Source organism: Lagopus muta, chromosome 16 (genome assembly GCF_023343835.1).
Source record: "Lagopus muta isolate bLagMut1 chromosome 16, bLagMut1 primary, whole genome shotgun sequence".
In the NCBI taxonomy this organism is placed as follows: domain Eukaryota; kingdom Metazoa; phylum Chordata; class Aves; order Galliformes; family Phasianidae; genus Lagopus; species Lagopus muta.
This window is the reverse complement of record NC_064448.1, coordinates 4,394,880-4,413,323: the sequence shown is the minus strand read 5'-3', so window position 1 is coordinate 4,413,323 and position 18,444 is coordinate 4,394,880. Positions and strand designations below refer to the sequence as shown.

The 18,444-nt window shown below is 47.7% G+C and overlaps 1 protein-coding gene and 1 non-coding gene across 12 annotated transcripts; both read right to left on the bottom strand.

Moving 5' to 3' along the window:
- Positions 1-232: 232 nt before the first annotated feature.
- TRNAE-CUC (transfer RNA glutamic acid (anticodon CUC)) lies at positions 233-304 on the bottom strand. Its single transcript has one exon. It is a non-coding gene; the product is annotated as a tRNA-Glu (tRNA).
- Positions 305-1,087: 783 nt separating this feature from the next.
- On the bottom strand, positions 1,088-17,192 carry TPD52L2 (TPD52 like 2). Of its 11 annotated transcripts, none has more exons than XM_048962827.1 (10): positions 17,009-17,192; positions 16,489-16,634; positions 15,100-15,248; positions 14,163-14,222; positions 12,631-12,690; positions 8,757-8,858; positions 4,996-5,022; positions 4,296-4,337; positions 3,041-3,089; positions 1,088-2,836 (listed from the first exon to the last, which is right to left on the bottom strand). In XM_048962827.1, exons 1-10 carry the CDS (start codon positions 17,055-17,057, stop codon positions 2,744-2,746), a joined length of 777 nt encoding a protein of 258 aa, XP_048818784.1. In that variant the 5' UTR covers positions 17,058-17,192; the 3' UTR covers positions 1,088-2,743. The 11 variants fall into 11 exon arrangements, with proteins under 11 accessions (XP_048818784.1, XP_048818785.1, XP_048818783.1 ...); XM_048962828.1 differs by having other exon boundaries at positions 16,489-16,607; positions 17,003-17,189; XM_048962826.1 differs by having other exon boundaries at positions 17,003-17,188.
- Between the last annotated feature and the right edge of the window lie 1,252 nt (positions 17,193-18,444).

Sequence of the window (18,444 nt, the reverse complement as noted above, 5' to 3'; positions counted from 1 at the left end):
GGCGCGCAGCGTGTACGGCGCCTGCGCGCGCTGCCCCGCCCACTTGTCGCCGCGCGAGCACGCGGAGCCCCGCCTCTCCCTGCCGGGAGCGCGCGCGGACGCGGTGGAGCGCGCGGAGAATTAGTGCGGGATGGAGGGGGTGGAAGGCGGGGCTGCGCGCAGCGGGACGCGCCCTATTGCTGACCCGGGAGAGAAAAGTGGCCCCTACGGAGGGGGAGTGGCAAAAGGCATCTTCCCTGACCGGGAATCGAACCCGGGCCGCGGCGGTGAGAGCGCCGAATCCTAACCACTAGACCACCAGGGAGGGCTGAGTGGAAGGTTTGTTACGCTCTCTCTAAGCCGAAGCACGGAGCCCCGCCAGGTACTTTTCGTAATTGTCTGCTTCTCGGCTTTGTTGTTCATCTGCTCTGTGCTGCCCCGTGGGACAGAACGACCCCGTTCGCTGCAGCCTCCAACCCTCTACTCGAAGCCTCTCCATCTCGTGCTCCTCTGCAAACCACCTTGTATTTAGGTGCGGTGCGGGTGTTACCCAGCCCCTGCAACGCAGCACGGTTTCCTTCTGATGCCTCAAGTGGCCTGAGAGACGCGCAACGAGCTTTCTCAAACCCTGTCCTTCACCGTGCATGAACCACGGGGGGCAGCGGGGCTCCCTCTGCTGCCCTTCTAAACCTAAGAGCGGCTCCCAGCCCAACTCACACAGCCGTCACTTCGCCTCCACGGGGACCGTTTCAATCGGAGCTTCCAAGCTGCTGATTGATTCCCTGCGGTCTCCAGCTGCGCACGTGAGCCAGCACCGCAGCTGCTGCTTCTCCACCTTACATTCCCCCAGCTCCTGCTGTCACTACTCGGGAAGCCCGAGGCACGGGGAGAAAAGGGAGCAACGTGACATCACCTGGTGCAAATGTGGGCCTGCCACTTGAAAATCAGAGCATAAGCACTTCTTAATGCATTGCTCCACGAGATGCAGGCAAGGCAGAGGGATGCTCCGTGCCTCATCCCCACAGGAGGCCAGGACTTCCCTGCCAAGTTCACAGCGCACACCTAAAAACAGACCAGTAGCATTACAAGAAATAAAACACTCACCCCGTTTTCTCCCAAAGGAATGCTTTATTGACAAGATTCCTCAGAATTGATCTGTGCAGAGAAACAGTTCCAGACCCAATCTCCAGCAGCGCCCGTCTCACCGCTCCTCGCACAGAGGCCAGCCTTGGTCAAACAGGGCAGGCTGGGACACTCCACTCCTACTGCCAGCACATCCGCTGCTACTCACACTCAGGGTCCCCATCAGGAGGGGAGCAGGGGAGGGGAACGTGGGGATTAATCAGCAGAAAAGTGTCAAAACTTGCTTCTCTAAGGAAGGGCCAGGCAGCCCAGTCCCTTCGGGGTGATAAACCACTAAAGCTACCAGATATGTACATAGGCAAGCCTAAAGACCTGAATAAGTCCCACTTGGCCTCTAAGGCACAGAATTGCTCACTCTATATGGAGGTACGTTGCCTAGAATAAGCTCAGGCCTCTGTAAGACAACTCACAACTTAGCTCCCAAGCAATGAAGCTGGGCATCAAAAGAGCAAACCATCTGCTCTGGGAACCAGTGAGCTCTGTGACTTTCTGCTGGTTTTGTAAACCAAGGTTGCAGCTGGGGCTTTCAGCTGAAAAACCCACACAGTCACAGTCAGATGTACCAGACAGAGAGGCCCACAGAGAGCAGAGTCCTTCCAGTATAGCACAGTACTGCTAGCAACAGCTTTGTCCTTTTTAAACCTGGCCCCGTTGCTAGCAGCCTTTGGACTTCTTTTCCTCCAAGAACAAAAGCTGAGAAGGGAGAAGCAAGTTTTATACACAGGGCAATAGAGTGCACCACTGAACGTTTACACAAAAACTGGCTCACAAGCATGCTGCTACTACTGAATGATGCAAAACTCCAGTGCTCAATATCCAGCTTTATAATCCTTATAGTCTTCTCTATAGAAAAAAAAACAAACAAGTAAAGCATAAAGTGATGTAAGGCTTGCAATTCAGTTTCAGAGTCCAAGGCAGCATTTCCCTAATATGATGCCAAAGCTTTTTTTTGCTGTTGTTAAGCTTTATTTCTTTAAAGTTCATTGCATTTAAAAATAAAGATCTTAGTTTTGTTAAAGCTAGAGCATTAGTGTAATATCGAGGCAGCTGCTAAGTGAAGTTTCCCTCTTGGAAGCCCAGAAAAACAAGTGTTTGCCCCATTTAACAGACTGCTCCAATGAGAACCAGAGGAAGCAGTAATAGGAGAAGCCTGGGAGATCAGGGAGTAACTGCATGGCAAGCCCTGAACAGAGAACACAGCCAGAAGCTGAAGCTAAGATGCCCCTCCTCTTGGTTTCTCCTCTCACTGCCCTCCTCACACTGCACATGGCAATTTAACTGTTCCAAGAGACAACAGAAGTGGAAAAATGTTTTTTTTCTACACCAGTGGCATTTCTGAGCTACTTTAGGGAAACTCCATCTTCAGTGCTCTCCCAACAGGACAGCACAGTGATACAATTCATCTACAAACTTTAGTGTAAAATATTATCTGTGTACAAAACTTTGCATTCTCTTTATTTGACTCAGATCCAGCAGCAGTGTCTATGAATGAGTTATGGATCTCTCCAGACTGGCTCTCAGCCCCTTCATGGATTTGAATGTTATCGCTGTTGTGAAGATTTGGGAGGGAGGAGGCTTGCTCTTGGAGTCGTGCACAGCTGTGCAAAGCCACACTGCAGGTCTAGAAAGGAGCGTTGTCCTGGGGGGGCTTGTCTCCAGCTGAGGGGGACTGGAGGCCATCAGTGCTGTTTTCCCTGCTGCCCACCACTCTGGACTGAAAGGAGAGAAGCTAGTTAGGATAACAAGAAACCAGTACTGAGATTACCAAGCCAATCTCCCTCGTCAAGGTCACCTACCGTACAGCAAAGACTCTGTGCATCTGAGAAGCCATTTGCCTCAACAGCAGTTTACAGAACACTATGGAAATTAAAATTTCTGCTTAAGGCTTCACACTGTACAAGGCAAAGCAGATAGTTACCTTTATGGTCCCAACTCTATCTTCAAATGACTTGAAGGTTGCAGAATTCCTTGAAGAAATAGGAAAACAATAAATAAAAAAAAAATCAAAACAAATTAGCTCTTAAGTAAACCAAACCACAGTGTGCCTGGGCTCCCTGCCCGTTCCCATGCAATGCCAGAACACCCACCACACTCCCAGCTCCTCACCACGTTAGCCCTTGGCACAAATGTCTCACGCACACCAGTCAAAAACCCCCACGTACAAACTGTGAGGGAAAACATTTCTGCCATGTGCAATCTATTCATAAGCTAAAAAGTTGAGGGCAAAACATCCTAGCAGTCTAGGGAATCAATGCATGACACGTAGAGAAGAAACTAGATCTCAGTCCTTCAACTAATAGCATGCTTTCTTAAATAATGGAAATGAAAAGCTGACAAGGGTTTCAAAAAAGGCTTCATTTTTCCACCTTGCATCCTGCTGGCAGGAAGGGGAAGGGCCACGTGCCTGAGCCTACGGGCAGTTCTGTTACACAGGTGTGGTCATAACATCAGGAACCCTTATAGAAATCCCAGTGTGATAAATTAATCAGCAAAGAAAGCCAGGTCAGTTGTTTGGCACTGAGAGGTGGCTTCGTTGGTGAATGTTCCCAGGGGAGGGCTGAGCAGAGCGCTCTGCTGGACAGTCATGCAGAGCCTTCTCCCCAGGATAGAATGCATAAGCAGCATGAGCTGGGTGACAATAAGCCTCATCTCAGGCATTTCGATCCAAATCAGCACTTTACATTTCTGCCACAAAATAACATCCGCTGAGCAGGAATGAGGATGAACAGAGAGGGGGCTTCTGTGGGCCTTGCCCAGCTCTGGTGACTGCTCCTCTTAAAGGATCACCATCTAATGTACCACAAAGGCACTCTGAGAAGGGCACGTAGCTCCCGAGGTGGAGACAGGAGACTTAAGCTAGGATTCAGTATTAGCTGTGCTGTAAATGGCAAGAAAAAGGCTGTAATCCCTCCCTCCCCTTCCTGGAACCTCTGAAAGCTGCAAATTTCAATTTGACTTTGGTATAGTTGCAACACACTTAGTCCAAAAACAATGCAGGTGCTACCAACCATAAAGAGAGATGGAGTAAAAACAAAAACCCCAAATTACTTAAAGCTCGGGGCACAGTTACCCCATCCTCTGAGCAGGGAAGCACTCGCACAAACCAGAACAACAAAGGCACCCACAGTCTCCCACCAACCCCACTGAGGAACCACGGCTGTGTGTGACATTACCTCATTGCTGGCATACTTATCGAGTGGCGAATGGAGTAACTGCTGCTCGGAAGCATTCAGAATAAGGAGGAAAAGGTTAAATGACAGTTTTAAACAGAAGCCACGCACAAGCAGCACGCCCTTAATCCTGCCCATACACAGGCTGCCAAGGATGAGCATGGAGCTAAAATCCCTCTTCTCCCCTTCTTGACAATGAGATATTTAGAAAAGGGCTTTCCAGCTATGCCCAAGACATGAGAGCTCAGGTGCCAATGCTCAACAGCAGAAATTGAAAGCAGGGACAACTGCAGGACAAAAAGGTGCACAACTGGTCTGTCTGTACAGAGCCACTCAAATGAGTGGGTTTTCACTAGTGATGGTTTCTGCCAGCCAGCTGTTCCAATATAAAGCTGACAAAGACAGGAAAAGCACGCAGTAAGCACTGCCAAAAGGTACGCTGAGTTAGGTGCTATCAAACAGCAAGGTGTTAGCAGCTGCTCAGGAGTTAAGAGGAGCCTTCTAGCTGCAGCTGTACCATATGGCAAGAACTGCAAACTGCAACCATGATATAAAAGCCAATTGCCAGGCACTGGATTGAGCTAGGTTTCTCAATCCATGTCAAAAGTGTAGGCGAGGCTCAAATCATCAGCTTCCCCTTTAACGCCTGCAAGGACTTGGCACAGAAACATCTGCTCTGAGAGCAACCTTGGAGATATCTTACCTAAAGGAATGCGAGAAGGGGTGAGCCCTGAGAGAAGCCATTGACAGCAAAAAGAGAAAAGGGAAGCAACAGTCAGGCATTGTGCAGACCTGAATGCTAAATGCAAGGCAGCTGAGCAGGGACACAGTCGCGGGATCACGGCACAGTAGAAGACTCCTCCTTCAGAGGAAGCCTCTCAAAACAAACTAGAGAAGCAAGTGAAAAAACCAATTGCTTTCCATTAACTCACCCCAGACTACGCTTACCCCCCCATTGCTTTTACTTGATTTTTTTTCTTACAGCCTGTTTTCCTAAGCTAAGGTTTTTACCAAGCACCAGCTGATTTAATAAAAACATTTCCTTCCCCTCTGGGCTGTGGCACAAGGACAGCAGGGCCAGGCTTTCTGGCTGAGACCTCCCATAACGGCGCCTGTGTGTTACCTTGCCAAGCCTGCAGACCTGAGTTACAGCTCAGAGAACGAACAGATCTCAGCGTAATAAAGATAAGAATATCTGGATGAAAGTTATCACGCATACTCAGCACCCATTCTTAAAGTGAATCATTTGCCACCACGTTACCAGTTTCCACATCTGATTTTGCAATGCAGCACTGTCTCAGTCTGAAGTTAGAGTAAGCTTTCCTACTGCCACTACTGAGATTTCCAGCATGTTTTGAAGAGGCTTCTCCTTCTAGAAGCAGCATTTTATTCCACTTCAATATCATTTTTGTCTCTGCAGCTGGAAGCAGTCACAGCAAGTTGAATGTGAAGTGCTTGGCAAGGAGCACAAGGGCTTTTCCTTCCAGTCTGAGCAATGACATTAGGCTTTGGGATTTCATTTCCCCTGTATCCAAGTTGGCCCTTTGGCAACACAGACCCCTTGAGACGCTGTCTGTGCGTGAGAAATAAATTAACTTCCTCCTTGCTCTCTGTTAAAGGAGAAGAACACAGATCACACGTCCATGCAGCATGCTGCTCTGCGTGCAATACCACAAGCACTGGTGGGCCTGGAGACTTCTTGGCAGTGACCCTTTTTCCTCCAATCGTAAGGATTTAAAACTTCTGTGAATTCAGGAGTGTGGGAGCTCCACCTTACAATAAACGTGCTTGTAGTATTACAGACAGCAGCGAACTCAGGCACCACAAAATGCACTGGGAGACAAAAGCACAAAGCTTTTATCTGGCAAAAAGAAAACACCTTCAATTTGCAGTTTACTGGGGTCAGTAAAATGCAGGAACACCTAAAAGCCAGTTTACTTTTCAACTGTAAGTGGAGATAACAGAAAGAGCTGAATTGGCCAGGACTTCCAAAAATCCCACCCGTTAACTAAGCTGATTTCGTTACTTGTGGCAATCTAACAGAGCAATAGCTCTAATAAGTACATTTAGTGCATGGTTACTGCATTCACCTCACGCTCCCTCCTTGCAATTATAACAGCCTTAACATTTAGAAGTATTGTGACCAGAATGCAGGAACTGAAGTTTTAACCCAGGGCCACGTTACTGTACTTCACACCATTTCAGTGCACACATTTCTAATGGAATTATGACTACACCCTCTGCATATCTAAGGAGATTGCCCATTTATCACACCTTCCTTGTATTTATCAACCGGTGAAGGCTGACTAAACAAGGAAATCCCCTCTGTTATCTCAACACTTCCAGTGCTGGAAAATAAACCTTCGTGGAAGGGGAAAAAGCAAGTACAGTAACTGAGGTTGTAGTGTTGGCTGTGAGGCCTGGAACGGAGATTCTTGGAACACAAAGACCATCCCCCAGCAATCAGAGAAGTGATCACAGCAGGATGACAGACTTCACTCTGGAAGCTCTGATTGCATATCAAAACCATGTAAAGTTTCACCTGGGGTAGAAAACGAGCCAGTTCCTGCAGAAGCTTACACTCAGAGCTAAACTTTGTTCAGAATTAGAGGTATCGAGGCTTGAATACAGCAGAGAGAATTTCATTTATGTAAGCACAGAAAAACTAAAAGTCTTCTTAAAAAAAAATAATTATCATTACTGCGTTCCCCACAGGGCCATATATACAAAGCACATCCTCCTGAAGTAAATTTGGCAGGGATATCCTCAAGAAGCTGCCTCTGTTTCCTTATACATACAAGTATTATCTATAGAATTACATGCTTTGAAATTGGTGACTAATGCTGAGCAACGCCATGGCTGCAATGGCCTGACGTGTGAGCAGTGAGCTGGGCCAGCACACACCAACAGCACGGTGGCTCTGTCAGCCCACCTCCACCACCAGGGCTAAGCTCCACTCCTCGCTCAGCTGTGCATCCCTCCCTCCATCAGCTGGCCCACATGGTGAACTTGTTCTGCCAGTGAAGAGATGCCATGCTGACCAGATTGATCCCGCACATCTTCTGGTGGTAATGCTGGCTGGGAGCTCCCCATTTGATCCAGAGAGTACAGTTCTCATCCCTTTGCCACAACAGCCTGACCAGACTGCAGAATTTAGAAGTTTACTTCACCATTACCAGCTCAGGAAGAGCTATTACCACACCATAACATCTTGCACCAGCGTCTGTCTGCTGATGTCACAAGTGATTACACATAAATCTTCTTCCCATAAAGAAGGCAACTTCCAGGACAGAAAAATTAAACCTTGAGTACTGGAAGGAGCAGGAAGTCAGCCAGTCCTCTGCCAAATTCAGACAAGTGAGATGCTGAAAACGTTCACCAACATTACCCTCCAGGAACACAGTAAATGAGTCAGTGGGGAGAGATCTAGAACAAACCAGCACTGTGTGATCAGAGGCCAACAAGTTCTTACCACTTGGGTAATCCCAGCCACAGTGGAATAGGAAATTCCCTACAAAGAACAACAGCTACCAATTCAGTCCAAGATCTGGAACACCATATTAAATTCAAGCTCTAAGAATTCTTCTTTAGTCATTTAGGTAGATTGCAGGTTCAGAATTAACTCTCAGTTCCAAGAAAAGCATCAGCAAGATATTCCACGTGCAAAAATGTGCACAACGCCACCATTAATGGAGAAACAATCTTTAGCTTACATTTCTCCAGACCAGGTAAATCATCAGTTCTAACCTTCAGCTTTTTAACTCCCAGAACCAGAACCCCAGCCAGCAACTGAGGGAATCAGCTCTTAACTTTTCAGCCAAGAGAGTCTTAAATATGCAACTACTTCAGCTGCCATCTAAAGGCATCTAAAGAACCACCAACCAGGAGAAGTCCTTAATATTGTCATATCTTCTGCATCAGCTCATGGCTTCCAAACTACACGACATAACCATGCTCAGAAGGCATGCTGCTCTCCTTCCTAGAAAGCTGACATGTAGGGTTTGGAACTGCATGATAAGCAGCATCCAGACTTTGCTCACTTTAAAGCACAGAATAATAATCCTGTTCTAATCTTAAGCCACAACAGTGAGAAAATACACCTCCACCATACAGTAATGAATAGAAAACACAACCTTTAATACTAGTTTCTTATGTATGGTGAAAAAGCTGCAGTGAAACTATGACAGCAAAAGAGGGAAGGGAGCTAAGAACGTTCTGCTGGTTCTGCTAAGCGGAGTCACGCTGTTAAGTGCCTTGAAATGGGTTAAAGACTGGTTGAGGGGTAAAAAGTGTTTAATCTGTTCTGAACAACGATGTACGGGGCCACACATAAGAAGGTGGTCCATCAACAGCAGAGTGCTGCCAACTAAGCAGAAAAATGGAAAAAAGCCTTGTTATTGTTTAAAGCTTCATTGCTGTTTGAAACCCAGATCAAAGCACCAGAGCACAAAACAGAAACCTTACCTCATGTCCCCAAGTTTCCTGCTGATAACAGAACCTACGTTGGAAAGGGCTGCTGAAGTCTTCTGTCCTGCTTGGGAAAGGGTTTCTTGGGTCTTCTTATAACTAAGTAAAGAAAAAAAAACAACCAGTAAGCTGAACTGACAGGGTTAGGCTCTGAAAGTGAGAAGCATCCCCCAGTTTTAAAAAGGAGCCCACGTTAAAGGAAAGAAGCTAGGTTAGTGAGCTGCACTAACTTCACTCAAAGAGCCCCCTCCAGTCTGACATATAGCAGTCTTGAAGTTTTAAGAAAGCAACAAGTGCAGGATTAACCTTTCCATACATAACTTCTGTTGTGTCACCATCTTGATCACACTGTCTTGAATTTGACAGACAGTTGCAAAAAGAAAAAGCCAATTTTTCACGTGGCAACCTTAATACTACAGCATTGTAACCTATTTGCTCTGTTATTTTGGACACTGAGAAAATTAAGTGTAGGAATCAATCCCATAATATGCCCTGAAGAAGCAATAGGTTGTGGTGTCAGGGTATGGAGGATAGAGGCAAGACTAAGATCACTGTACAGAAAAGGAAATGCAAGAATCAGCATAACTCCTATAACCACAGTTCAGAATTAAATTGGCAGAGAAGTTTCCTATCAGTTACCATTAACCACAATAAACAAGTCTGACAGCTCGCATTTATCAGCTGATTACATTTGAGTTTCTGCAAGTGCTGCAGTCAGACACTTGAGAACCTTTGTTTCCATACATGAGACCTGCTTTAGGAACAAAGGTTCTTCAAGTCATTTTCTTTAACTGATACACTCTAAGCTATTCCACAGCTGGTGATTAACATCCACATTTAGGGCATTCTTACAAGACTCACTCTTGAAAACAAGTCCAAAAATGTAAGCCAAGTTTTCTTTATCCAAGCACATCAGCTTGAGATGACTTTTTTGCCCAACTGCTTTTAGCAGAAGGACATTTATAAACAGAACAGAATATCCCAAGTTGGAAAGGAGCCACAGGATCACCAGGTTCAGCTCCTGGATTCACCTCAACAGCCTACTGTTCCCACCTCTGAGCTCCCAAGGCTCGAAGCCCCACGATGACAGCTGTATCTACTTCCCATTTGCTCCAAACAAAACAGTGGAAGGCAGCATCTTGAACTAGATTCCAGCAGTGCAAACTACATTTGTTTCTTTTGCTTTTTGGTTTTGTTCAAGATCACAGCCACCTATTTCTGAATCAGGAATGCAGTCCCTCTTGCAATAGCTGGGCATGAATCCTGGGGTAAAAGCTTCTTCAGAAGAGGAGCACATCAGCCCTCCTTCTGCAGTCTGGCTCCCTAAGCCCTGTCACTCACAGCTGACAGGAGACATGGAAGACCTTGTGCTCACTAAAACATGCTGTGCCCACTAAAACAGCCATGCTTACTGCACTGCTTGGCGCTCAATTCTCCCAGATTAGCACTGAGACCAGAGCAGTGATGAGAGGAAGAGTTTACAGAGGACACCATCACACCTCGCACACATTGGAAACTCTTAGCTATTATGTTGAGCTTCAGCAGATGAGAGATTTTCCAACTGCTTTTTCCACACTTGACAGCAGGATTCTTAAGACAATCCAAGATTTAGCACTCAGGTGTTGCTCCTTCCCCCTGAACGTGCTCCTGCACGATGCCAACACAACTGTGAGCTGACATGGTGGTTTAGATCAGGGAACCCACCTGGCTGAAACAAATGCTTGGAAAGAAAAATGAAGATAGCAGACATCAGTTCAACCCAGTCCTGCATCCACAGCTCCTACACACAGACACACCTCCACCACTGCAACACACGAGGCAGAGCCAGGAAAGCACAGCAGATGAGAAGCTCCTGAACCCAGAACTGCCATCCATCAGGCAGACGTGTGGGATCGTGTCTGTAAGCAGCAGGGACCAGGCTACAAAAGCCTCCAGTGCAACTGAACAGTGCTCAGCTCTGACCCAGAAGTCACAACTACCCTCCTGCAAGTCACACAGCTGGGTACAGCATCTGTATCAACTCATTCACTTCCTTCCCTCAAGCACACTGGAATAACCCAAACCTGGGAGCAGTTCAGTATGAGCTTTGTAAACACCTCTCTATACCAACAGGCAGCTGGCTGCAGAAGCTGCAGGAAAGGTCTCTGCCCTGAGGTATTCTGCAGTACTCACACATTTCATTGCATCCCTCTCCTACCAGAGAAGAGCCAGACACAAATCCTCAAATCCTCCTTTATCCCAATACCAGCCTCCTCTCGCTTGCTTTTATCCAACAATCGCTGTCTGCACCAATTCAGTCACCTTGCATCCAGTTTACCACAAAACCAAAGCTACAGACAGAGCTGACTGTCTGTCCTTGCCCTACTGCACACAGAGGGCAAGTCAAGCTCCAAGGCCAGAGCAGCAGCCACCAGGAAATCCAGCAGAGCACAAAAGCACATTAAGGTCCCGGGTCAGTCAGGATGCTTGTAAGCTATTAGAGAAGCTCCAAAACAACAGGAAAGAGGATTCATTTACACAACAAACCCAAACCACACAACTGAAAACCTCTTCTTTGGTTCTCTTGAACTTGGCTCCTAGCATTTACCAAGCTTTAGGGAAAGGAAACTGTTCAGTTTCTGAAACACTGCTGGAATTTTACATTTCAAGCCCACTGGTCTCTCCCATTTAATTGGCATCCACCTTGTTAGCATGAATTGCAATGCTGCCTAGTGCCAAAGCAAGCAGGAAAGCTGGCATGCCACAACTATTCAGGCCCTGAGCACACTCCAGAAGCTCGCTTCCGCCACACACTCCTGGTGCTTATTGAGTGCAAGGAAACAGATATAATGAGAAGCTTTCTATTCCAGCAGGCACACCCAGAGAGGAACTCTGACTAAACACCACTGCAGTCAGTCACACTGTTGGTGAGCATGAACACAAGTCACTCTATTTAGCAAGTAAAATAGTGACTATTTACATTTTCTTAATCTAGAAAACATTCACAGAACTTTGAAAATGGAACCTGCATGCATAAGTAGTGTCAAAAAACAAAACAACTGTCACCTACCCTCACCCGTCTAATGAAGAAAACCTTCTATTCACAAGCACTGAAAGCAAGAGACCAGCCTCAAAGGACTGAATTTCATACCTACCCCAGAGAATAGGAATATCCTGCTTACCTAAGACCCACCTTACCATGGTTCAATCAGCTCAGAAAGCAACAGCACAGCCTACCTGCTTCCACCGCACTACTGCAAAGGATTTCCCCTACATACAATGAGAAGGATGAAGGCCAACTTCTGTAACACGCTTCTGTAATTCAGCCCAGATGAGAATTTAATCCAGACACTTAATAAAAACATAGCTAAGAGACTTTTGCAGCCAATGAATGCGGTACAACAGCTGTGAGGTTTAAGCTGTTCACATCCCTTTGGAGCCTTAAAATGTCAGAGCAGCTGCCTTGGACACGAAAGCTTCATTTGTTCTCCTCAGGTACCACAGGTAAAAGAAGAGCTCTTGCTCCCATCACAGAGCGTGCTGAGGGGTGACAAGAAGAGATCAGGCAGACTATTGCACAGCTCATCAGTTGAAGTTACAAAACCTGGCATGCAGCTCAGGTACCCAGTGGCTTCAGCCAGTTCTCCAAGAGCAGGCAGCTGTTTGAAGAGCATCACCTGAACCACAGTGAAACCATTCAAAGACTGACCTGAAAAAAAGTGCTCCCTCTCTCAGAATAGACTTTTATTAGGGTAAAAAAAGTGAAAGCTGGAAGAAAGAAATGCTTAAATGGATGTAGTGAAAGGACAGGACTGCGAGCAGGGGCACAGAGCATTAGTGGCAGCAGACTGTCATGAAGGCATTTGTTAACGCTGAAGGTTAAGACACTCACGCTTCTGATTGAGTTAATTTCTCATTCCAGTCCTCCAGAGTGCTGCTGGCTGAAAGATATCTACAAACACAATGGAGGTTAGATACAGGTACAGTGCCAAGATTCACGACTGATGCTTCTTCTGACCGCTGTCTTGCTGACTTCCCACATCAGTGTCTCTTTACACTGACAGCACTGCAGGTTTCATTTCTCTGATAACAGCCTTCCCCCTTCTCTGTTACAGACAGAAGAAAAGGAGCTGTTGTTTGAGAGGCAGGAAGACACCCCAGCTCTGGTTTCTTTCTTATCCAAACACCTCCAAACACTGTGCACAAGGAAAGTCTGCAGTTTTGAAGGCGTTGGGAACTGAAAGACTTCAAACCTTCTGCTCCCTTCATAAATCCAGCATGGGCAACCAAACACCAGAAGTTAAAAGCAAGCAACAGAGAATTGAGCACAGTGCCAAGAAATCTGACTGCCATCCCCACAGCTGCATTTTACCTGTAGAGGATGAACTGGACAAACTGTTACAATGCACTTCATTCTCTCATCTTTAGAAATCACGTTATAACAAAGTATCTTTGGGATTGTGAGAATTAACACTGAACGCACAGAAAAAGTGCTATGAAAGCATCTGCTGCCACATGTAAAAGTGCTCAGAGGAGGTACATTGCAGGCAGTTCCTGTCGACCCTGGAAAATAACTGTGCCTAGTCAGATCAGAACTGCTGACAGGAAGCTTCTAACTCACATTCTCTCAGCTAAATAATCACTTTCTTAAGCACAAAATGCAGAATGGGGAGAATCCCCAGCACAGCAAACAGTCAAGGTCTCCTTTATGTTCAGTTATGTAAGAATCAATGTGATTTGTGACTAAGGAAGAGAGGTCTAACATGACTAAAGAATACATTCTAGAGACAAAAGCAGGCAGCAACATTTAGCACCTGCTTGTATATATTGCAAAGACTAAAATGAATTGCTTTCTAGTGTTGGACAGCATTCAGAAAGGTTCACATGCATCAATCAGTCACAGCATGGCAGCTTTCAAAGCCTCCTGTACACGTTTACATTTGCAAAGCCCCTGTTTTCAGCTATGGCCTTCAGGCATCCTATTCCCACTGTGGCCAAACAGAGAGGTAATATTCAAACTGAAACCTACCACATCTGATGAGAAAAGAAATAATTTCACAGTAAAGACAGGAGTTCACTGGTAAGATACCTAATCACAACAGATCAGTCCAACAGTGATCAGTTAAAGTGAGACTGTGGTTGATTTCTTTCATTATTTTGTAATCAAATGTGGTTTGGTAACTGATTGGAATTTTTCTTCAGCAATGGCAAGACTATAAGAAAGATGACAGCAGTAACTTTTACTCATTCCTCTGCAACTGAGGAGTGCTTATAGCTGGATGTCAGGCATGCTGCTAGGAACAGAGCTCTGCTGCGCCTCCAGCTCCCAATCAACCCCTGATGCCTGTGAGAACAAGGAGCAGCACAAATGGGGAATGCAGCAAGGAGCACGAAGGTGCTGCTGAGCAGCCCGAAGGAACTCACAAGTCAGACTGTGTCACTTTGTCATTCCACTCTCCAAGTTTCTCAGATGTTCTCACATAACTAGAAACAGAAAGTGTTAATGAATATAACTTGAAATATTCATTCCTAGAAGACAACGACACATTACAGTTACAAAGTAGTAACAGAAATCCAACGGGGGATAGGAGGGAAGATGAGGAAAAGAATGAGCAGTGAAATGAACAGCTGAAGACCTGCCCTGCCGACGTGATGGCAGTAACTCCAAATTCCATTTCAGTTGCACGTGGCTTTTTAGACTGAATTATATCCCTCTGGGTACCCAAGGAGCCTTTACATCAGGCAGCTGTGCTCAGATTTACCCCGACTCTCCTTTTGGCACTGTCAGACAGTGCAGCAATCACACACTTCGTACCTGTTTAGAAATGGTCTTAATTTCAAACCCTGTTTAGGCACAGATGCCCCTGCATGTCGCATTCATAGCAGACTAATGATACAGACTTTTTTTTTCCTAGGAAGTGCAGGCTTTTTAATTCAAGGCACACAGCCCAGGAAGCAGTTTTTGAACTAACATACAGCTAACATTCTCAACTAGCACCATGCATTACTGAGTGAGCTCTGGCATTTTTTGCACTTGTCTTTGAGCTCGAGCTCAGAACGAGGCAGCAGCAGTCTGCCTCTCAGAGCAATGGGAAGACAAACTGAGCTTTGAGTAGTGAGCAAGCCTTTCACATCGTGCAAGAGAGCATCCAGCAACAAAGCATTCAGACCACAGATACGAAAATCCTTTAAGCTGACACAAGATCCATTCAGTTCACTGCTTTTTAAAACCATCTTTTACTCTATGTACCTATCACAGCAAAACCCTCCAGCCAGTTGGAAAAGCTCTGCAACAAGCTGCAGGGAAATAACTGCTGCAGTCCCTTTTCCATGTGAAACACACATCACAAGCAACACTTACGCGTTGGAGACCTGCACGTCATGCCAGCTCTTAGACAGGTTTTGCTTCAACCCATCCAAGGGAGTCAAACCCAGCTTCCTCTTCAGCTCTCCACAGTGCCTCTCTTTAGCAGCCAGAACTTGTCTGAGAGTACCAATTTCTTCTTCAACCTTGGAAAGAGACAGAAGCACATCTCAATACCACGCTTTGCTACGATTCTGGGAATTAAGCCAACTTTCTGCCTTCCTGAAAACTAGCACAATTCCATTAACATGAATGTAAGGAACTGGTAGGAACTTGAGGTGCACGCAGCAATTCAACTACACATCAGTGGTGTTGGAACAGTGGCTCAGATTTCAGCTAGAAAAGCATATAAGAAGCCATTGCACTGGTGTTTCAATGGCACTAAAAGAACTCATTCCCTGCACTGTAATTTCAACAGTAGATACCATCCAAAAATGTTACCAAATACTCATTTAGCTGAGGTTTCAATCTTATGATCGTTTTCCTCTGATGTCATTAGAACAAAGAGCTTTTCCTCAGAGATCTTTCTTACCAGATTTTCAGAATACTCTGGAGTGGTTTCAGAGCAGAGAGAATTCATTCCTACTTCTTAACTAAAGTCTACCAAGGCCTGCATGGCCATTCAGAACAGTGAAAACCTCCCTTGCTAAAACATGCAAAGCAGAGAACCAGCATGAGATTATCAAGTGTAAGAAAGAACAACCAAAACTACCTTCAGCTATATTACACACACAAATTATAAACTGAACTTTAAAACCCAGAGGGTGCCTAAAATTTGAGGTCTTACATTACAAGCTCTCAGCTTTAGAAAAGCATAAAGGAATCTAAAACAGCCGCCCATAAAATGTGATAAATATTTAATAAAAAAAGGCTGAAGAAGAAAGCACCTTAAGTACCCCATTGTTTCAGCTTCCTAAGGAAAAAGGAGTTGTTTGCATACCGCTCACCTAAAGTGCTGTTTTCCTGCTTAGAGCAGAACTAAGAGCCTAAATTAAGCCAATTATTTCTTTAGGGCTGCACATTAAGCAGTTCTGTGCACGAGCAGGCAGTCTGAAATACCTGCCAGCTCTGTGCATTTAGCAAAGAATGCAGAGATCCGCAGGCAACACCACTGCAAGTTCTTTCTTTACTATGAGAGTGGTGAGGTGCTGGAACAGCTGCCCAGAGAGGCTGTGAATGCCCCATCCCTGAAGGCTTTCAGGGCCAGATTGGATGGAACCTTGGGCAGCCTGGTCTGGTATTAAACGTGGAGGTTGGTGGCCCTGCACGTGGCAGGGGGTTGAAGATTCATGATCCTGGCCATTTCTGTGATAAGAACCCAAAAATGCATCCACCAAACCCTCATTTTTCCTCCCAGCAGGGCAGGATCCCAGGCTCAGGTTTTACCTTGGCGATCTCAGCCCTCAGCTCCTCCTCCTCAGCAGCACTCAGCCCTTCGGGCGCTGCCGTCCTCCCCGCGGCCGCGCCGTCCACAGGAACGTCCATCATGGCATCCGACAGCAGACCTTTGTTGGGAGAGTTAAGGTTGATATCTGTCACAGACGAGAAGCACAGGGCACACATAGTGAGCAGCCAGCAAGCGAAGCACGATATGCAAACCTGGAGGGGAAAGGTGAAGCACAGGGCCCTGTGCTCGCAGACAAAAAAAGGAACAGAAACCTTCAGCCGAATTCCCCGAGCCCGCACAGAACAGAAGCGCCGCGCTCCGCAGACCCAGCAGAGCGGCTATCGCACAGCGCCGGCCCGACGGAGGGGAAGAGCCGCCTCCGAGCGCCCGCCCGGCAGCCCGCACAGCCTGCCCGTGGCGGAGCTCCCCGAGGCCCGGCCCGTTCCCCCAGCGGCTCCTCGATCACCGCCGCCCCCCTCGCGCGTCCCCGCCCCGAAGCGCGGCCGCCCCTACCCTGACCCGCGCTCTCCATGGCGGCGCCCCGGCCCCGTTCAGCCGCCGCCAGCATTGCCCTGTGACGCAATCACCCCGCGCCGCCCGCTTCCGGGAGATGCGGTGAGAGATGACGTCACCCGCTGCGTCGCCACGGCAACGGCGCCACGTTCCTCCCTCCCCGCCTTTCCTCGGCCTCCGCCTTCCGCCAGCGGAAACGGCGGCGGGTGACGTCAACGAGAAGGGGATGAAGTGGCGTCACAGGGGCGGAGGGCTCGGAGCGGCGGTGCTGTGCGGGCGGCTGGAGGGAAGGGGGCAGCAGCGGCACGGCCTTGGCATGGCGTGGCTTTGGCCTGGTGCGGCGCGGCCCGCAGCACCCAGGGCCCCGCTCCGCTCCGCTCGGTACAACCTCCCCTGGCGCAGCTCCACGCCGTTCCCTCAGGCCCTGCCGTTGTCACAGAAAGCAGAGCTCAGCGCTGCCCCTCCGCTCCCCTGGAGGAGCTGCAGTGCCTCTCGGCCCCCTGTGAGCCAAATGAACCCAGGGACCACAGCTCTGGATGCCTCCCGTTCCCAACGCGGGGATTTCTTGCAGGGAGGCGCCCACCTGCTGTGAGCAGCACTGAAACTGGGAAGCGATAGCAGGGACAACACGCGGCCAGCGCTCCTTGCAGCCCGCAGCTCTTTGCCTTCTGCTTTCGCTGTCTGTGGGGCTGCTGATAGGCTTGGAACCAAAACCCCCCAGCTGTGTCAATGGGGGTTCTGGCCTGCTTTGGGGAAGCCCTCAGCCATGTGCTGGAGAAGCCCTGGGTAGCTCCACTGATAGAAATCCTGCAGCTCACCCCGATAAAAACCCCACTTAGCTCTAATTGTGTCACCAGCTACTTTCATCTCCAGAGCTGTTTCTACCTGGTCTATTTTCATTGCCCAAGACGAGCGTGAAAAGGGAAGCGAATATAAATGGGGAAACGTGCATTAATTTTTCAGAGCTGTTTCCAACAGCACATGCTGCATCTGAGCAAAGGGTTTGCAATTAGCATTGGTGAGAACTGCTGGAAACACCCAGTGAGGGCTCAGCAGGTCATCCTAGACCCACATCACAAAGCACCCGGCCACCCTGACTGCTTCCTTTTGCTGCAAAGAACAGGGAGCACCACGAGAGCTCACTCCTTTATTGCTGTTTTTAATGTAGGGGGGTTATACAGAGTCTGGCACTACTCTGGTTTCAAAGCTGGGCTCTGTGGAAATCCAAGTGTTGAACCCACATGGAAATCCGGAGCAGAGGCAGCAGGAGGCGCAGGGCCTGGCTCACAGGGAGAGCTGCAACAGCTCTGCCAGGAACAAAAACCCAATTCAGCTCCAGTCCTACTGCTGCCAGCATCAGGGTGTGCCTCCACGGGAAGCACCACATTGCCCTCCCAGCGCCCGCTGCTCCCACTGCTAATTTTGCTGTACCTTCAAGCGCT